We start from the raw sequence: 17,166 nt of genomic DNA on the forward strand, positions 1-17,166 counted from the left end.
GATTGAGAGTGATGGGAAGCAAATGGCTTTAAAATTAGATACATGCAAGGCATCAGGAGCGGGGTTTGTAAGATTGGTACTTCTAAACCACAGGTTGATCGAAAGGAGAGCATAGCTCTGGGTGAGAAGAAGTGAGCGCGTCTAGAATACAAATCTTATCCGATGCAGATATTTCTTTCATAGCTTCAGGCTACGTGACAACTCCGGAAGTCGGTGCCCATCATACATACGACAGCAACTCGTATCCGACACGAACAACCATACTCAATTATCTTACGCCGCTCCTTTTCTGGGGTTTGTCCTCATATCTCTGAGACAACAATCTTTTCACGAAGTTATGTTCTTTTCCGATACTTTGGTAGCATCACCCTTGTCAGATTCGCTCACTTCGATAGGCTCCTCGAGATCCTCCACAGTTCGGTCGCCATACTTCTTCATGGTGAGTTTGTCGAGCTAGAAATGCTTGGTTAGCGGTTGTCAAACGGCGGACTCAGCAATGTAACTCTTACATAATTGACCAGCCAGATGTAACAGAACATGACACCACAGCAAACAAGAAGCGAGATAGCACCCTTCTTCCAATAAGGCGCATCAGCAGCACTATAGAAGATGATGCCCCAGAATGTCCAAAGGACCATGGAGCCGATATTCATGGAGTACAGCGTCACACTGCGCATGGCATCATCACCTGTTCGCTGCAGGATGATGTTTGCCCAACCAAAGATAAGGGGGTTGACCATGTACGCTGATCCAGCGAGATAAAAGGCAAACATGACCCCAGCGTCAGACAGATTCCTCACGAGAAGCATAGCTCCTACGACAACCTGAAGAAGGACGGCGAGGATAGCCATTGGGACACGTTGGCCGGTTGCGTCCATGTGCCATGCTGCAAGCATATTCGCAGCGATACCAACAGCTTGCACGCCAAGAGGGTAAGTGTTGATTTGGGTTTGCGAGAATTTGTCGTTGTAGTACTTGAGCCAGAGAAGGAATGTGTTTTGGAAGGGGAACCCCTCTACACTGGCGCAGACAGGTGACCAGAAGAAGAGAATCCAGCTAACGGGGAGGTCAGAACCAAATTGGCAAGGGGTTCATGGAGAAACATACAACATGGGAGTAAAAAATACGCGCTTGATCAGAGACATGGGCATGATGTTGTGCCCATCGGTCTTAATTGGGGGGAGCCTGGAAACCGCCAACTTCCTCTCGTCTTGGGACAAATACTTCGCCTTCGTGATTTCAGGAATGTCAGGGAAGTAAAGGAAGCCGAACAAGGCAATGGGAAGGGTGATGATGCCGTCTATAGCTGTCAGCTCCAGTTTAGCCCAGTATACGACTCGACTTACCGATCAAGAACACCCACTGCCATCCTTGGAGGCCAGACATGCCTCTCATGCCCTTATGAATGGCTGTCATCATGACACCAGCAAACATGGTACCGACTTGGCCTGAGGCAGTGAAGAGGGCAGTTCGCTTGGAGATCTCTTCAGGCTTATACCATGCTCCAATGATATAGATAGTGCCCGCATAAGTACTAGCTTCAGCCAAACCGAGGAAGAATCTGATGACACAGAGTTGAGTGACAGTCTTTGCGGCGGCACTAGCCATCTATGATATGTGAGCTGGCAGGATTAGTAGCGCCGGTGTGAAGTTAACTTACTGTCAGACCAGCCCAGATGACTACCATGGATGGGAACCAGATTCGAGGCGCGATCTTCTGGATAATGATGCCATGGGGAAGCTGGCCGATGGCCATTCTACTTCATATCAGTAGCCGTCTTGCATAAGACTAATGAAACGTACCCTGCGGTGGTCACGGAGAGAACATTGTTGTAATCATGACCAGTCATGTTGAGAGATTCACGAAGGCCAGCGACCTGGATCGTCAGTGTGCCTGCCAACAGACTGGCTTGGTTAAGCTTACGTAGGCGTTGGCAAATGCCGCACGATCTGTGTATCATTTGGTCAGTCAGATGGTCTGAAGCAGCATGAAGGTTTGCCTTACCGAGGAAGTTGAAGAAGTAGCTCAGACAGCAGTATGTCTGGCTCTGTCAGTATCACCCATGAACCACATTGCCTGAGCTACATACCATAATGAAGAAATCTGGAAAACGTCAGGATCGGCAAAGAACAAGCGGTTACGACTGGACAAACCTAATTTCCTGACAAGGCGTCTCTCCTCCTTCGACTTTGCCGCCGCTCCCAAAAAGAACGCTTCACTGCATCAGCGTATAGCCCATACTCTACAAGTCGATACTCACTGCGAAGGCTTTCGCCAAATCCACCTTGTTCAGCCATTTTGATCTGCAAACAAATTACCAGTACGTTGAGATCCAAGAACCAACAAACGAGAAATGGTCAGACTTATCAATCGGTCACTCCCCCTCACGTTCTCCACTCTGATTATCAGATTTATAAGATAAACAAGCAAAATTTCTCTTCTTAGCCTGAAAGAGTGACATCGCCAATAAAGTTTGGTTGAACTACCGAAGCTAACGTCGTATTTTGGCGGCGTAGAGTCAGGAATGGTTTAGTGCGGAGTGGACCCTGAGCTGATGATGGTAATCTAAACTTGTTTTTGCCCAAGAGACTGTAGCATTTTGGAAGATTTGAGATTCAAGGGAGAGCATAAAGGGTAGCTTTATTGTTAATGCTATTCATCGCTTTGTAAAAGTCGATATCGGCTTTGCTTTTCCGCGTTGGAGGACTGTTTTGTCGCGATGCATCATGAGGCTTTTTAGCAATGGAGATATGCTTATTTGGAATTTCCCTTACGCGGACCAGTAATTTTACATGACTCAGTGGGACTGGCTTCAAGGGTCGGCCGCTGACTTAGGCTACCCTGCCATACGAGCTTATTCATCGGGGGATACGGCTTGGCGTATCCAGTCTCTCGGCTCGACACTAAACAAGGCCGGAAAGGTGTGAGCGATTTAAAGTAAGCATCAGCCCTCATGTCCACAATGGTTCTTATTTAAGATGAGACTATCGATCTTGGCGAGAACTAGAAGAAGCCAGAGTCTCTCTTGAACTCGGTGAGCCAGTCTAGATTATCGGCTGGAGTCTGATTCCATACGTCGTGGCTGGAAACCAGGTCAGTGGAGGTTTGCGTGAGAGGATCGTAATTCTTACCTGTCGTACATGATCCATCGTGCTTGATATTGGAGTTCTTCGTCAGTTGGGATGTGGCTTGTTGGATTCAGAGGTGAAATGGTTCTCGCGACGTAGCGGGTCAAGTCTCTGGTCAGACCTCTGTACATGTTGCCATCGTTCAGCGAAACGATCTTCTGTCCCAGAGATATAGGTGGCGAGTTGGAACCGCTCGGTGGTCTCCAATGCTCATGATCATTACTGGATATGGCAGGGAGACCGCCAGAGGAAAGTAGAGGAGGGACGAGGCCTTCTTGCGTGTTTGATGAAACAACTTCAGACGGCGGTAGTCCTACCCTCTCTCGAAACGAAGCCAACCAGCTTGTTGACCCATAGACCAAACCAATCAACAACTGGGTAAACATGGGCGAAGCATCAGGCATATGGTTGATGATCGAACAAGCCTCCTTCTGCAATTCGACATCTCCAATCTCCAGGTTCAACAACTGCAGCATGTCAACATACTGCCTTAGCGACGTCTCAAGCTTACAGTCCTCAAAGATATCTTTCTTGCTATGAATCTTCAATTCTGAGAATCGAGACCTAGCTGCACTCTTCATAGGCGTCATTCGTGCTTTGTTGACGATATCTTGTGTGCCCATTATAAGATCGCGAAGCCAGGATGTTGCTGTTGAGGGGTGTTGATAATTCATTTCCGCTCCGAAAATGATGCAGCAGGCTTCGAAATGAAGAGTCTCATCGGAGGGGATGCTGTGGTTGATATCGGTGTAGTTGGCGTAGAAATAGTCTAGCTCCAGCTGCAGTAGTTCAAAGGCGCTTGTTGAACTGTATGGCGCACCCTGCTGCGTAGAGAATGGGAGGGGTGAATTGCGCTCGTAATCTATTAGATCTGCACAATAGTAAGTACCACGCATGTGCTTAGCGCTACTCACTTACAGGGAGGCATGTGATTCTCCACCATATCGAGCGTTGCAGCATCAAATCCCCAGTTCCCTTTCCAATCTGCCATGGTCCTGCCCTCCTTAAAGTGCTCTGCAAGATGGTTCACCCGCTCCGACCATGTCGTCATAGCAATATCACAGAAACCGCAACGTGATATGACATCCTCATGCTTAGACTTCCATTCCTCCATTGGCCACTTCATAAACTCTGATCCGTGGACGAGACGAAGGTGTTGCCGTAGATGATCCTTTCTGTAGAATACCCGCTCTCCCCTTTCGCGTTTATGGCATAAGTCATGGTTATGTTCCTCGAAGTGCCTATTATCCGGATCTACAAAACCGCAATAAACACAAACAGTTTCGGATCCCTCGTTGAGAGCCGTTGGGCCAAGAGGGGAACACTCCCATTGCTCAAGAGAGAGATGCTGTGTCTTCTCATGTCTGGACCATGTATGTTTCAACTTGAACGTCTCAGTGCAAAATGTACACTGAAAGCGATGACAAGCAACAGAGAGACCTCTCTTTTCATCATTTCTGGTCCGTAGACCTCCTCGCCGACGCTTTTTGATGACTCTATTGAGTGACCGATTGGATGTATGTGAGTAGCCCGAGACTTGCGAGCTTCGACTTGAATCAGAGGTGTCGGTTGTCGCCCAGGTACCAGTCGACGATGGTGCCCTGCCGTGTCTCGTTCGCGTACCGTGGGGTTGGTCGATGGAACCACTTGCGCCGGATACTGCCCTTGCAATAGCAGCCATGGTGGATGGCTCGTCTTCAGGCGGTGAGTTCTCCCATCGCTCGAGTGGACTTTGTTGGACGGTTGGCGTGGGTGGTCGACGCAGGGGTATGTCCCGGGGGCTAGCCTCTGCCGAACTTGGATCCGTTGTTTCTGGTGGATTGAACTTCTTCCTACGGCGAGCATTGGCGAACCAGTTCAAGATTTGCTGTCGAGTCAATCCTGTCTGCCTCTCTATCGCTTCGACATCTCGGACGCTGGGGTACGGGTGATGTGTATGATTCGAGAGCCATTTGTTGAGAATGCGGACTGAGTTGAGAGAGAGTCGCTTTCCAGTCTTGGGCGGTTGGTTTGATATAGTGCTTGCTTCAGCCCATGCGTTTGATGTGATGGGAGCGAGAGTTTCGGTGGGCCCAAACGGAGAAATTGAGTTGACTTCTGGGCTGTCTCCAGGTCCCAGGCTATCTCCTATGCCCGAGACAGGGTGTAATAATTGAGGATTGATTTCATCACTGAACGGGCTCTGAAAGGAGGAGAAGCCAAGGTCAGAAAAGCCGGGCTGGTCTAGCAGGTCCCTAAAGTCAGGGAATTCGCTCGGGAGTACAGTAGTACCATCATTGGTGCTGGTCTCTCTGTCATTGAGTTCCATATTAACAAGCCATTCGCTAGCAAAGATGTCACGTCGACGTTAGAGACGATGAGTCTGAGGCGTCATGTAAGGTTGACTGGGCCCACTATTTTCTTGTCATCCTCAGCCCTTTCAGGAACTTTTCAACCAATAGCGCAGAAGATGACACAATAAGCTTCACTACGTCAACGTTCAACCCATTTAAAGTAATATTTCTCTATGTTTAATAATAATAATAAAGCCACGTCTAATCACTCTGACTTCGGAAATAGCCTTCAGACTATTGTGTTCCGGGTATGACAAGGTATCTCAATCTTTGGAGCAACGCACCATCCTCTTGTCCGCCCTTCGAGTAGCTTCCAAGAACAGCGCAGATAAAGCCATCGTCGCACCTCCAAATACTTGTGCACCCAAATAATTACCGTCCATCGCTCCAACCAAAGCTCCTCCAATTGGCGACCCAATCAAGCTTGCAATACTGCCGAGTCCAAAGACCATGCCCATTCTCGTCCCAGGCTGTTCTGTCCCAGCAGTAAGGTATCCAAGCCCTGCTGGAAACAAACTCTGGATGCCACCACAGAATATCCCACAGAATACAGTCCAGACATACATGCTCGGAACCGTCCTGACTGAAATCCAAGTGAAGAGGGTGAGGGATGTCGCAACCAAGATGGGGACAAAGACACCCAATACACCAAACTTGTCAGCAGCAAGACCGGATCCAAAGCGACCTATGGCGTTGACACCGTTGAAGATCATCAGAAGGTTTAGACCGTTGCGATAAGAAAGTGGTGGTGAAATTGACGTTCGAGAGAAGTCGACAATGCAGAAGATTGAGATGTATAGACCTAGTAGTGACTAGAAAACACGTTAGAATCATCGACCATCGGCACTCTCAAGCACTTTCGCTTTCGACACTTACCATGAATGTTGCAATTGCATAGTGATTGAATCGAACATCGCGAAACGCAGTCCAATCTACCCAGCCGGATTTACTTTTTGCGCTAGTCTTGGGTCTCAAGCAGATGTTCGCGAAGGCCAATGTAACGAACTGTATCAAAGCGATGAAACGCATCGTCCAAGGAAACCCCAAGCTGGAAATAAGCTGGCGCAAGATGCTCGAGTAAATCAACCCACCGGTACACGATCCACACATTGTGATCCCTACCGCCATTCCTCGACGCTTGGTGAAATATTGCGACATAACAGCGAGCATGGGACAAATCATAAGTCCATTACCCAAGCCGACACCAAGGCCGAGAGTAACAAACATGATCCAAAGCTCAGAGCCAAATGAGGCTGCAAGGATGCCAACAACATGGACAAGAGAACCTGTGAAGAAGGTAACGCGGAAATATCCAGCGTCTGTAAGACGGCCTGAGAAGGCCCCGATAAAGAAGTATAGAAATATTTGCATTGAGCCAATCCATGATACCGCAGAGGATGGCTCCCCAAATTCGCCGATGAAGTAGCTCTGTAGGGCCCCAAAACAGTTAGTGAAGCCGGAGGTGTTCATCACGACGAAGTGCGAGGACAAGACAACTATACATGTTAGAGGAATCGAAAACAGACTTGAGAATGCTTACTTAGGGTACTTCTGCACCATCCTGGCTCCTCTTCTTCTTGGAAGGGTTCTTCGCTGACTCTGAGAGATACCGATTCAGCAAAGCGAGCGAAAGGGGAACAGTCGTGACTCTCACTTGACTCAAGGTCCATGACGGGCGGTTGTCTAATGTGCATCTTTCTTTGTGAGAACCCAAAGGCTTATCGAAGCATTGAGGAGGAAACTTGAATATGTCTTGCCAGGTAAGTCGCCCATGTTGTGTTTTGCCCTTTTATCAACACTGGAGGTGGGTCTTGTCAACGGCAGGGTGCAGTGCCTCCTCCTTATTCACTAATCAATGACGCGAAACAAACCCATCTCGACCCTCTAAGCCTTGGTATAGACCTTTTGTTCCATGTCAATGACAAATGGGACAATCTTGTACAGTCACCCCAGGTCCCACCGACTCCCGTATCCGCATGATAGCCCAACAACCAGTACACTCCTGGACCTCAACCTCGACATCCATGATATCATAACTCTTCAAGATATTCCTACACACCCTCGTGACAATCCAGGCATGATACCAACTCGTAGATCCAGCCTCGACTATAATCAGGAGCTTCACTTGATTTTCTTGCAGTGCACTTCCGATGCTATAGGTCTCAAAGCAGTTCCACTGTGTATACTCCAGCGCACCGGTTAGCTCCTTTTGGAGAATTCCCTCAGGATCTGACCAGAGAACTTTCAATGGATGAGAATCTTCTACTTGCGACCAGTTGTTGCATAGGCCCGACCATTGGTCATCGGGGTAGTTTGATCGCGCGATGAGTCGGGGTGTGTTGCGCCAGAGACCGTAGTAGTCTTCTGTCTCGAGCGCTGTCGGGGGAGGGGGTACACCCTGTGGTAGGGCCTGAATTTGAGGTACCCGCACGGTTCGTATTGGCGTTTTAGGTTCCATGTCAGGTGGAGGGGTGCTGGATCCTCCTGAGCGGTTGGGAAGTGAGTCTTCCATATCTACTCCTTTGATGAGATCTGTCGAGTGGGATGGAATACCTTGGGCTTTTGGCGAAATTTTGATCAATCTTCTTTTCTGAAATGACAGGTCGAGATAATAGTGTGACGGGTCAAGACAGAAAGAATGAGCAATAGATTAGGACTTTATAAGAAGAAATTCATGGCGAACGTTTTGAACTGGGTTTATTATATCTTTATGCGTTGCTATTCCTATCACGACTCGATAGAAAGCTTTTTATATGAAATTTCTGTTACTTTCGTGTACGCTACTAGACTTTCAAGATTGGAGGTTGTTGATTGATGGACAGTTACATAGCCTTTTGTTTATCGAGTTTTAACATATAATACTGGAACCTTACTTTATTTTAACCGTTCAGGTACAAAGATCTAATCCGCTTTGCTTTATGTATCAGTTCTAAGTTTTCTATACCACCAAGATTCCCGACGAACACATTTGTTAATTTGGTAATAGTGTTCTCTATGAAATAGGTATCAGGACAGCGATTAGTGGCTCTAGCAATAGATTAACTCATATGGAATATGCTTTTGACTATTCGGTGAGACTGATCACGCTGCACGCACGCCAAATCTAATAAATCGTAGATTAAAATATATATATATATATAATTGCTCAATATTCTATACACTTTTATCCTTCTACCTTAGTCTACGCCAATGCTATGCCTGTGATATCCCCCAGCTCGGGAAACAGCACTGTTTTTGTCTTCGTCTTCAGGTCGACAGCATATACACCTCCTGACAAGTCCGTCACATACGCCTTTGCAGTATTCTTATCCAATGCAAGCCCAATCGTCTCGTGTAGTCGCCTAGCTAGAACCTCCCGCTCAAGCGCGGCGCTAAGATCTCCGATAGAAGCACGATTCAATGAATTTCCAGATGGAGGATCGCCACGATCTGTCCAGTACAGAGTTTGTGTGCTCTCGTCGAATTCCAAGTCAATAGGTTCGGGGAGCTTGTCAAAGACTGTCTCGACTTGTGTTGGGTTGTCAATCTTGGCTCGGAAGATACGCCCTTGGGATCCTTTTGATGGGCCTTTTTGTGACCAGTAGAAGTATCCCATTGACTCATCTACTGTGATACCAACGCACCAACGGCACATATCTTTTCTGTCCTCTGCACTTGAGCCAGTTGACACCAGAACCTCAACGTCAGATCCATCAAGATTACAGCGCATAACCTTCATTCCTTCTCTATCGCACCAGTACAACTTCCGACTTTGTCGCGCAAGAGTGATTTGCTTCGGAGTATAAACACCAACCGTACCAGTGCTCACAACGGTTGTTCGTTCGGAGCCGTCTAATCTTGAGCGCTCGATGGAGCCATCGTTGGATTTGAAGGTGGGACCCATGTTTGTCCAGTACATGAAGCCATTTTGGTGATCAATTGTGATTCCATCTGGCATCGTCTTCATCTGATCATGGACTGTACGAAGGTCGCTGCCGTCGGTGTAACATGATAGAATGCGACCTTTGGGATTGGGGAAGTTGGATAAATCTGTGTCGAGGATGTAAAGACGCGGTAGGCCAAGGGATCCCATGATGGTGGAATATAAAGTGGAAGGATTAATTATTGATGCTCAATATTGTATGAGAGTCGTATGCGATCGTGTTATTGACGCGCCAATATTCTAATCAGGCCTGGGCGCTCAAAAGTCATGGTAATAAAGGACATGTCTCCATTTTGAGGAGGCCAAGAGGCGGTGAAATTTCATCATGGCGTTCTTATCGGACATGAAGTGGACACAGATCCGTGCGCCGGGCTTACGAGTACAATCGGCGCCGACTTCGCGCCGCGAGACAAAACCTGCATCATGAACTCCGCTGCTCTGCCGGGTCCCCCGGGGCAAGTGGGGCGCGACCCGGCGTGGTGGGGCTGGTGATGCCGAGGCAGCCCCACTGCGGAATATGACGCAGTCGATAGCGGAACTCAAAAGCACCGCAGAAATTTTGAAGTTGTTCAGGGTAGCCCAAGGTTCAGAACTCTTCAGTCAACGATTTAGAAATGGATGGCCTGGAGTACTTAGTCGTGAGAATGTATCCGAAGTTCAATTTGACGGATTATGTTGCCCAACAGGTCGACTTCGAGCAGCAGCTGTGTGAGGCGGGCAGAGGGGAAGAGGAAACAACGTGGCAGTAGTGTATATAACATCGCAACAATAATTAAAAACAACGGATACACTGCGACAAAACCAATTGGCAGAATATGAACATGATGCATCTCTAATGTGTATTGGTAATAAGTCAAATGGTATCTATGATTCGTGCTTGCCCTTTCCCTCTGCAAAAGCATCCCAATCCCTCCTAACGTTTAACAACCTAACCAGCTCCTCATCCCTCTGTTTCACCAACCCCCCATATCCCCTCTCCCCAACAGCCCCTTTCGTCCCCTCAATCCACTTCTCTCTCAAATCCTCATCAACAACCGGGTTTTCCTTCGCATACCAACCCTGAAGAGGTCCCAACAAATGATCTGCAAAATGCTCAATGCCTCCCTCCCCACCACCAAGATGAAACAACATATTCGGTCCCATGACTCCCCATCTTAAGCCAGGACCATAAGATACCGCATCGTCAACATCTTGAACGGAGCAGACGTCTTGTTGGAGGATGTGGAAAACTTCGCGCATAACTGCTGCTTGGATTCTGTTTGCGACGTGGCCGGGGACTTCCTTTTGCAGGTGGATGGGCTTTTTGCCAAGGCTAGTATAGAATGTCATTGTCGTTTCGATGGTGGCTGGTGATGTTTGCGAACCGCCGACGACTTCGACGAGGGGAATAAGATGAGGCGGGTTGAAAGGATGACCGACGACACAGCGTTGAGGGTGCGCTGCAGCAGTCATACCCTCTTGGATAGAAGAACAGGTAAGACCACTTGAGCTCGTCGCGATAATCGCATCAGGCCCAAGTTTCTCTCCCATCTGCTGAAATAGCCTTCTCTTAAAGTCAATTCTCTCGGGACCATTTTCCTGAACGAAATCGACATCTCGAAGAGCTTGTTCAAGACTGGTGGTGAAGACAACATCTTCAGGCTTGGCTTCTGTGTTCTTGACAAGGCCGATTGATGATAGAACGGGGAGAGCATTGCGGACGAAGTTGCGAAGATATGTCTCCGCGGCTGGGTTGATGTCGAAGGCTTTGACTTGTAGACCTTGGGCGATGAAGAGGGCAGCCCATGAGGCGCCGATTGCACCGCAGCCGATGATTGCGACGGACTTGATTGATGACATGATGTGAAGATATGCAATAGAAGCAATTATTTTCTAGACTGATACAATTTCTACATGTCAATAGAGCAGTAGCTGCAGCATGATATTTATTTACACCAAACATCACAATCTAAAAAGACTGTCAATTCCGCCCTCCTTGCTCCCAGTCTCCTAATTCCGCATCTCCCATCGCGCTTCGGCATTTAATCTTAACAACGTCATGCATCGGCATTTGAATCAATCCAAGTGGCAAAATCTCCATCGGATCAACCCCCGATAATCCAATCTCCACGTGGTTATCTCATTAATTTCTTCTTTTTCAACTTCTAGAAATTTTCTAGATCTTTTCTAGTGCGGAAGTGTCCGCGTTTCCCCACTCTTCCGTTCCGTCCCTGCGTCATCGTGGAGAAAATACAGCAAATCAGCTTCTCGTCCCTGGAAACGTCTTATCTCGTGGCGGTTTTTTGAGCCTCATGTTGCAAGCGCGTGGAGATGGGATTCCACCCATTTTTCGTATGTCCGATTTCCGCTCGCGCTCGCGTTTGAGATTGCCGATGCGTTGTTTTGCGGATCGGGGGCCGATTATGGAGATGGTGACGATGCATGATTCTTGTGGAGTTGAAAAATGGGATCCTTGATGCTTGAAGATTTGTGATCACGATAAGTTGCTGTTACACCGACTTTGTCGTCATTTCAAATCCATAAAAGACGTTGGCCTGATCACCATCGAAGATATCTCCCCGATTTCTATCTTGATCTATCACTCTAGTTTACATCATCTCATGTTCGTCTTGGCTACATCCTAACTCATAACCATCAATATGTCACAAGAACCCAGAGTCCCAGACGTCTACGGGCCCGGTACTCATACCGACCGCACATTCGTCCCCGTCCCCCGAGACACACAGCGCATCTTCCGTCTCATCGCCTCTCAAACACCTGGCTTCACCCAAGATGAATCCATCCTCTCAAAGGTCACATTCACCGGCGATGAGTTCCCAGTCATCTCCGGCCCCATCAAAGCTGTCTCCGTAGCAGCTGCTCTTCACGCCATGGCCGGTGTAGTAGCCGATGAGATCCTCACTCTTCGAGGTGTTGAGGATAAGGACCGAAAAGTCACTGTCAACACTACACATGCTGGACTTTGGTTTGGCAACATCGCTACTGCATATGTTGATGGCAAGGACGTCTTTGCGTTGACCAAGTCCGGAGAGTTGAAGAAGCTGTTGCCAGATTGGGAACGAGGATGGGTTGATACACCTCTCAAATATCGCACCACAGGGCTTTATCCTACCTCTGATCCTGACATTTGGTACTCTCTCCACGGTTCCATGAACGCAGAGCCAGTCCTCAAGTCTATCGGCGTGGACCCATCTGAGGCCATCACCTCCAACGAAGATGCAGCCGCTCACATAGCAAAGTTCACAAGCAAACTCTCACCTGAGAAGCTTGAGTTCACAAACCTTGTCAACGGCAACTGCGGCAGTATCTGCTTCACACCTAAGCAGTGGAACGAAAGCGAGATGGGCAAGTCCCTCGCTGCTCATCCCCTCATCAATGTCAAGGCTCAACCTCACGCTATTCCTACACCGCCCGTTGCTTTCCCTCCTCTCGATCCAGCTGATAAGCGCCCGCTGGCTGGTATCAAAATCGTTGAGATGACCCGTGTTATCGCCGGTCCTCAAATCGGCACGATCCTTTCTAGCTTCGGCGCTGATGTTATTCGCGTTAATCCCCCTCACTTGCCTGATATCAACATCATGCAGCTCACTCTTAACGCTGGAAAGCGCACCATCGCTATTGACCTGCGAAAGCCCGACGATGCAGCTATCATCAAGTCTCTTATCGCCGAGGCAGATGTGTTCATCCAAGGCTTCCGCATGAACAAGATGCCTAAGTTTGGCCTTGGATTGAACGACATCCTCAAGATGGCTGGCAAGCGAGGCCGCGGTATCGTTCATGTTTCGGAGAACTGTTATGGCCCTGATGGCTATTATGCTGAGCGACCCGGTTGGCAACAGATTGCTGATGCAGCTGCGGGATCAGCATACGTCACTGGCCGTTCCCTTAACTTGCCCAACAATGAATCTGTCCTGCCTTCGCTACCTGTTAGCGACATGACCACTGGTGCTCTTGGCGCAGTAGGTACTCTTCTAGCCCTTCGCGATCGCGCCATCAACGGCGGAAGCTACGCCGTTCACGCATCTCTCGTCGCAGTCAACGCGTTCGCTCTTCGCTCTGACGTCGGCCTCTACTCACCCGAAACTGTCGCTGAATGCGCTAGGCGATTCCAGTGGGCTGAGATGAGAGGATCGCATCATGTTCTTGATCTTTTGATGACGGTTTGGGATGGCTGGAAGAGAGTCCTTGGTAAGGAGTTGTCAGAAGATGGTGGATGGTACCAAAGCTTTGAGACGAGCGCTTTTGACGGGAAGAAGTTGAGCATACTTAAGCCTGTTGTGAGTTTGAGTGATGAGGAGGTGACGCCGCGATGGAAGACACCCAGTGTTCCTTATGCTTATGAGAAGGCTCAGGGCATCAAGTTTCAGTAAAAGGACTGGTCATAGATTATAGAAGAGATGAAGTATAGAAATACCCATAGAGATAGAACATAAATTATTTTCACAGGAAGTTTATTCAAGCGTTGACTCAGTCTCTGGATCTAGCAGTGAATTGCTGTCGTGAGATATTGGAAGAAGTCAGACAGAGGCATGACAAAGACTAGCGACTATTTTAGCGTCGGGTTTGAGGCGGGTACAAGTGAGGTCACTTCTCACTTCATTTAGTCCAACAGCTACTTGGCGCTACTTTATTGATGATCTAAACACCAACGCCAGGTCTGTTTTGTATTTGAGATGGTTCGATTCGCGATGAGTCACTTGCCGACTTCACCTTGGTGTTACGCCTGGTAGCGATTAAAACACGCCAAATCTCTAAACGACACTGAAGCAATAAGGTCTCAATACTGAATTTTGTTCTTCTGCGGCCTGTGCTACTGCCTGCGCTTGGATCTTCAATCCTACTGAATTCGCGAATCAACTTATTGTAGCACTAATGGAAGACACGACGGCTCTACCGATAATAACGAGAACTGCTTACATACGAACCATTATCGACAAAGACAAAGAAAGAGAATATTACGAGAGCTGTTGGGCCAATCTCAGAATGCTTCTATGGTCATGGGTCGGTCAGAAAGTTCATAATGATCCTGCTGGAACTGGTGCTCGACGACTTCGCAGCTCACCTCCATCTGGTATCCGACACCACTACATCATCGGCCATTCCAATCCTTTCGACAATTTTATACTTGAATGGCTTTTGGAGAACTCCAGGCCTGACAGTTGGAGGATGACTCGCGATGACTTTGAAGTTTACCTTTCTGAGGCGCAGATGAAGGACCCAACAAACCGAGAACTTCTTCAAAAGCTTGAACAAGAGCGGGTGAAGATCACCGTAGTCGACTCATCCATCCCGACCGAATTTGAGACAAAAGACGTATGTGATGGAGTGATGCTCACTAAAAGCGATTACGTTCTCGAGACATCTCTCGAAAGAGGTTCAAGCTGTTGGATAACAACAGACGTACTTTACCGAGACTCTCTTCGCCACGGCCATCCCCAACGTTACAACACCGAAGAACTTGCAAAGAGATACTACGATAACAGACTCAAGAACAAAATGGGCCATACGCAGCGATCATGTTCATATCCTCACGGCAAATCCGACGCCTGGAAATTTGATCACGCAGAGGATTGGAAGAACTACGCATGCAAATCTTGCGGACAGAGATGTAAGCGCAGTAAAGGCTGCAAGATCACAGGTGAAGATTGGGCAAAGAGGAAAGATGTTATAGCGTGGGATGAAGGGGTTGATACCTCGGCGCCGAGACCGCCCGAGTTTGAAAGGGATTGGAGGATGTTGACGGCGGAGGACATATGTAACTACTGGGGGACTGATCCGATGTCTTATGAGAGGTTTAGGAATTGGAAGTGGAAGTCTGTTGACACGTTCACGGGTGAATGAGGTCATGCGTCGAATACGCTTAGATTGTTTTCATCTATCAACAAACTACTCCTCATAACTCATCACGTCATTTTCTAATCAACTCAACTTTGCGAGATAAATTTCTAGATCTCGTGAATACCGCATCCCAAGTGTCGAATACCCATCGCCTCAAGCTCGTCAATTTGGGCCAGATCAGGTCCGACACTTCGCTCCTGGAGACCTTGCAATGAAGCGGCAGTAGTCTTGGTCTTGGGGATGAGCTTTGTTCCTCTGTCGTCGAGGACAGCCAGGATGTGTGCAGCAGCCTGTTTATGTTAGAGTCGCAAGTAGTAAAGACCTGAGTAGAAGGCTTACCTTGGCGTTGATGGTGAGAGTCTTGGAATCGGGGTTGTCAATGGTGTCGCAAGCCTGGTGGTAGCAAGGATCCTGGGCAACGGCCGTACCCTGAATTTTCGTTAGTTGTAAAAGCACAATCGAATGAGTACACCTACAGTATGCAAGAACCCAAAAGGCTTGTTCAAATTCTGCCAGAAAGGCGCATAGTCACTGCCATTAGTCAAAACAGCGGGCGTGACCTCGATACCCTTGCTCTCGAAATATTCCGTAAAGATCTTCTCAGTAACTTCGGATCCCTTAGGAGCCTTTGATCCATGCGAGCTTCCATCAGTGTCAGCGACACCGAAGAAACCCTTGGAGACCATGTCGAAGTTGAGATAGACGAGAAGATCGTTGACGTCCTTGGCGGGAAGGGTGGAGGTGTAGTGCTTGCTGCCGAGGAGGCCGTTTTCTTCGGCGCCCCACCATGCGAAGCGGATTCTGTTCTTGGTCTTGTACTTTGAGAGGGCGAGGAATAGTTCGAGGATGAGAGATGAGCCGGAGCCTAGTTGAATTAGTAAAATCATGATAAGATACGGCAGGGGGAAATACCATCGTCGTTGATACCGGGACCGGCTTGAACACTGTCAAGATGGGCACCGAGCTGGATGGTCATTAGTATGGCTATTGATTATTGGAGTGAGTGACGAACCATGATGACATTACGAGGATCACCACCCTTAGTCTCAGCAATAACGTTCTGCGTAATCCTCTCCTCAATAGTCTGCGTTTGTTGAAAGTGCGCTGTGACGGTCTCGCCAGCCTCAATCCTCTCCTTGATCTTCTCGCCATCCACAAGGTTGATAAAACCAGCTGGGACATGCTTCTCAGGATCAGGCTGACTAAGAGAACCAGCAGTCACATTCGTCGTAAGATCATGGTAGATGATGACAGCGGACGCACCAGCCGCAGCAGCAGGGATCACTCTTCCAGCAAGAGTTCCGCCGGTAGGACAGCGGAAGCGCTGGACGAGAACGATTTTACCCTTCACGTCGAGATCATCGTACGATGAGGCGTCGCAACCTGCTGCACCTTCAGGACCAAGCGCGATCTCGGCGGTGATGCCTTCTTCGGAGGTTGAGGGTGAGTAGGTCAAGCCGTAAACATAGACGGGTGTATCATCAACCTTGAGTTCAATCGAGTCTACAAAGGCGAAGAGTGCAGGGAAGTTTTGTTTCCAAACTTTCGCGTTCTTGACTTTCGAGATGCGCTTGAAGATGTAGTCTACTGAAGCGTCGTATCCGGGAAGACCGAAGGCTCTGTTACCACCGTTGGCAAAGGCAATATCGTTGAAGGCCTCGAGGTTCGACATGAGGCTGCATATTGTTAACACTTTTTCACTGGTACGAGAATTGAGGGTTGATTACTTCTTGGTCTTCATATCAGCTTGGATCTTCTTAGACTCCAGCTTGTGAGTCTTGGCCAGGCCATGGCTGGGAGCCAGCGCCAGTAATGTGGCGACACCAGTGCTGAACTTCATGTTGATGATGTACGATACTTGAACTGGTCGTAACAACGAAAGCGGGGAGTCGCACGAAGGCGGAGAGTCTCTATTTATACAGATAGACAAGTCACGCTACCAGA

At 48.4% G+C, this 17,166-nt stretch overlaps 9 protein-coding genes across 9 annotated transcripts; 2 read left to right on the top strand and 7 right to left on the bottom strand.

Moving 5' to 3' along the window:
• Positions 1-11: 11 nt before the first annotated feature.
• FOIG_11707 (uncharacterized protein) lies at positions 12-2,409 on the bottom strand. Its single transcript, XM_031212271.1, has 11 exons — positions 2,262-2,409; positions 2,155-2,214; positions 2,091-2,104; positions 2,006-2,042; positions 1,925-1,950; positions 1,804-1,877; positions 1,661-1,757; positions 1,347-1,608; positions 1,108-1,300; positions 510-1,056; positions 12-453 (listed from the first exon to the last, which is right to left on the bottom strand). The coding sequence occupies exons 1-11, from the start codon at positions 2,296-2,298 to the stop codon at positions 328-330; spliced, it is 1,473 nt and encodes a 490-aa protein (XP_031058248.1). The 5' UTR covers positions 2,299-2,409; the 3' UTR covers positions 12-327.
• Positions 2,410-3,004: 595 nt separating this feature from the next.
• FOIG_11708 (uncharacterized protein) lies at positions 3,005-5,437 on the bottom strand (the record flags this gene model as incomplete). Its single annotated transcript, XM_031212272.1, has 3 exons — positions 3,005-3,083; positions 3,133-4,000; positions 4,048-5,437. The coding sequence occupies 3 exons, from the start codon at positions 5,435-5,437 to the stop codon at positions 3,005-3,007; spliced, it is 2,337 nt and encodes a 778-aa protein (XP_031058249.1).
• Positions 5,438-5,725: 288 nt separating this feature from the next.
• Positions 5,726-7,132, bottom strand: FOIG_11709 (uncharacterized protein; the record flags this gene model as incomplete). The annotated part of the gene is made up of 3 exons (XM_031212273.1): positions 5,726-6,274; positions 6,339-6,958; positions 7,003-7,132. 3 exons carry the CDS (start codon positions 7,130-7,132, stop codon positions 5,726-5,728), a joined length of 1,299 nt encoding a protein of 432 aa, XP_031058250.1.
• Positions 7,133-7,377: 245 nt separating this feature from the next.
• Positions 7,378-7,974, bottom strand: FOIG_11710 (uncharacterized protein; the record flags this gene model as incomplete). The annotated part of the gene is made up of 1 exon (XM_031212274.1): positions 7,378-7,974. One exon carries the CDS (start codon positions 7,972-7,974, stop codon positions 7,378-7,380), a length of 597 nt encoding a protein of 198 aa, XP_031058251.1.
• A 630-nt stretch (positions 7,975-8,604) lies between these two features.
• Positions 8,605-9,645, bottom strand: FOIG_11711 (alcohol dehydrogenase). The gene has a single exon (XM_031212275.1). It carries the CDS (start codon positions 9,532-9,534, stop codon positions 8,644-8,646), a length of 891 nt encoding a protein of 296 aa, XP_031058252.1. The 5' UTR covers positions 9,535-9,645; the 3' UTR covers positions 8,605-8,643.
• Positions 9,646-10,248: 603 nt separating this feature from the next.
• Positions 10,249-11,223, bottom strand: FOIG_11712 (3-hydroxybutyryl-CoA dehydrogenase; the record flags this gene model as incomplete). Its single annotated transcript, XM_031212276.1, has 1 exon — positions 10,249-11,223. The coding sequence occupies one exon, from the start codon at positions 11,221-11,223 to the stop codon at positions 10,249-10,251; it is 975 nt and encodes a 324-aa protein (XP_031058253.1).
• A 781-nt stretch (positions 11,224-12,004) lies between these two features.
• Positions 12,005-13,772, top strand: FOIG_11713 (uncharacterized protein). Its single transcript, XM_031212277.1, has one exon. It carries the CDS (start codon positions 12,024-12,026, stop codon positions 13,752-13,754), a length of 1,731 nt encoding a protein of 576 aa, XP_031058254.1. The 5' UTR covers positions 12,005-12,023; the 3' UTR covers positions 13,755-13,772.
• Positions 13,773-14,087: 315 nt separating this feature from the next.
• FOIG_11714 (uncharacterized protein) lies at positions 14,088-15,338 on the top strand. Its single transcript, XM_031212278.1, has one exon. The coding sequence runs from the start codon at positions 14,257-14,259 to the stop codon at positions 15,223-15,225; it is 969 nt and encodes a 322-aa protein (XP_031058255.1). The 5' UTR covers positions 14,088-14,256; the 3' UTR covers positions 15,226-15,338.
• On the bottom strand, positions 14,236-17,111 carry FOIG_11715 (uncharacterized protein). The gene is made up of 6 exons (XM_031212279.1): positions 16,950-17,111; positions 16,235-16,898; positions 16,135-16,186; positions 15,699-16,087; positions 15,562-15,651; positions 14,236-15,512 (listed from the first exon to the last, which is right to left on the bottom strand). Exons 1-6 carry the CDS (start codon positions 17,060-17,062, stop codon positions 15,330-15,332), a joined length of 1,491 nt encoding a protein of 496 aa, XP_031058256.1. The 5' UTR covers positions 17,063-17,111; the 3' UTR covers positions 14,236-15,329.
• Positions 17,112-17,166: the final 55 nt, after the last annotated feature.

Source organism: Fusarium odoratissimum (genome assembly GCF_000260195.1).
Source record: "Fusarium odoratissimum NRRL 54006 unplaced genomic scaffold supercont1.22, whole genome shotgun sequence".
Lineage (NCBI taxonomy): Eukaryota > Fungi > Ascomycota > Sordariomycetes > Hypocreales > Nectriaceae > Fusarium > Fusarium odoratissimum.

Excerpts from the sequence above, each read along its gene's own strand:
- FOIG_11707 (XM_031212271.1), bottom strand. The coding sequence starts at position 2,298 with ATGGCTGAACAAGGTGGATTTGGCGAAAGCCTTCGCA. Across the intron at positions 1,758-1,803 it reads CTCTCCGTGACCACCGCAGG|AATGGCCATCGGCCAGCTTC; the intron begins GTACGTTTCATT and ends GATATGAAGTAG. Across the intron at positions 454-509 it reads ACATCTGGCTGGTCAATTAT|CTCGACAAACTCACCATGAA; the intron begins GTAAGAGTTACA and ends AAGCATTTCTAG.
- FOIG_11711 (XM_031212275.1), bottom strand. The coding sequence starts at position 9,534 with ATGGGATCCCTTGGCCTACCGCGTCTTTACATCCTCGACACAGATTTA.
- FOIG_11713 (XM_031212277.1), top strand. The coding sequence starts at position 12,024 with ATGTCACAAGAACCCAGAGTCCCAGACGTCTACGGGCCCGGTACTCAT.
- FOIG_11714 (XM_031212278.1), top strand. The coding sequence starts at position 14,257 with ATGGAAGACACGACGGCTCTACCGATAATAACGAGAACTGCTTACATA.
- FOIG_11715 (XM_031212279.1), bottom strand. The coding sequence starts at position 17,062 with ATGAAGTTCAGCACTGGTGTCGCCACATTACTGGCGCTGGCTCCCAGC. Across the intron at positions 16,187-16,234 it reads ATCCTCGTAATGTCATCATG|CTCGGTGCCCATCTTGACAG; the intron begins GTTCGTCACTCA and ends ATGACCATCCAG. Across the intron at positions 15,513-15,561 it reads CTCTCACCATCAACGCCAAG|GCTGCTGCACACATCCTGGC; the intron begins GTAAGCCTTCTA and ends TAACATAAACAG.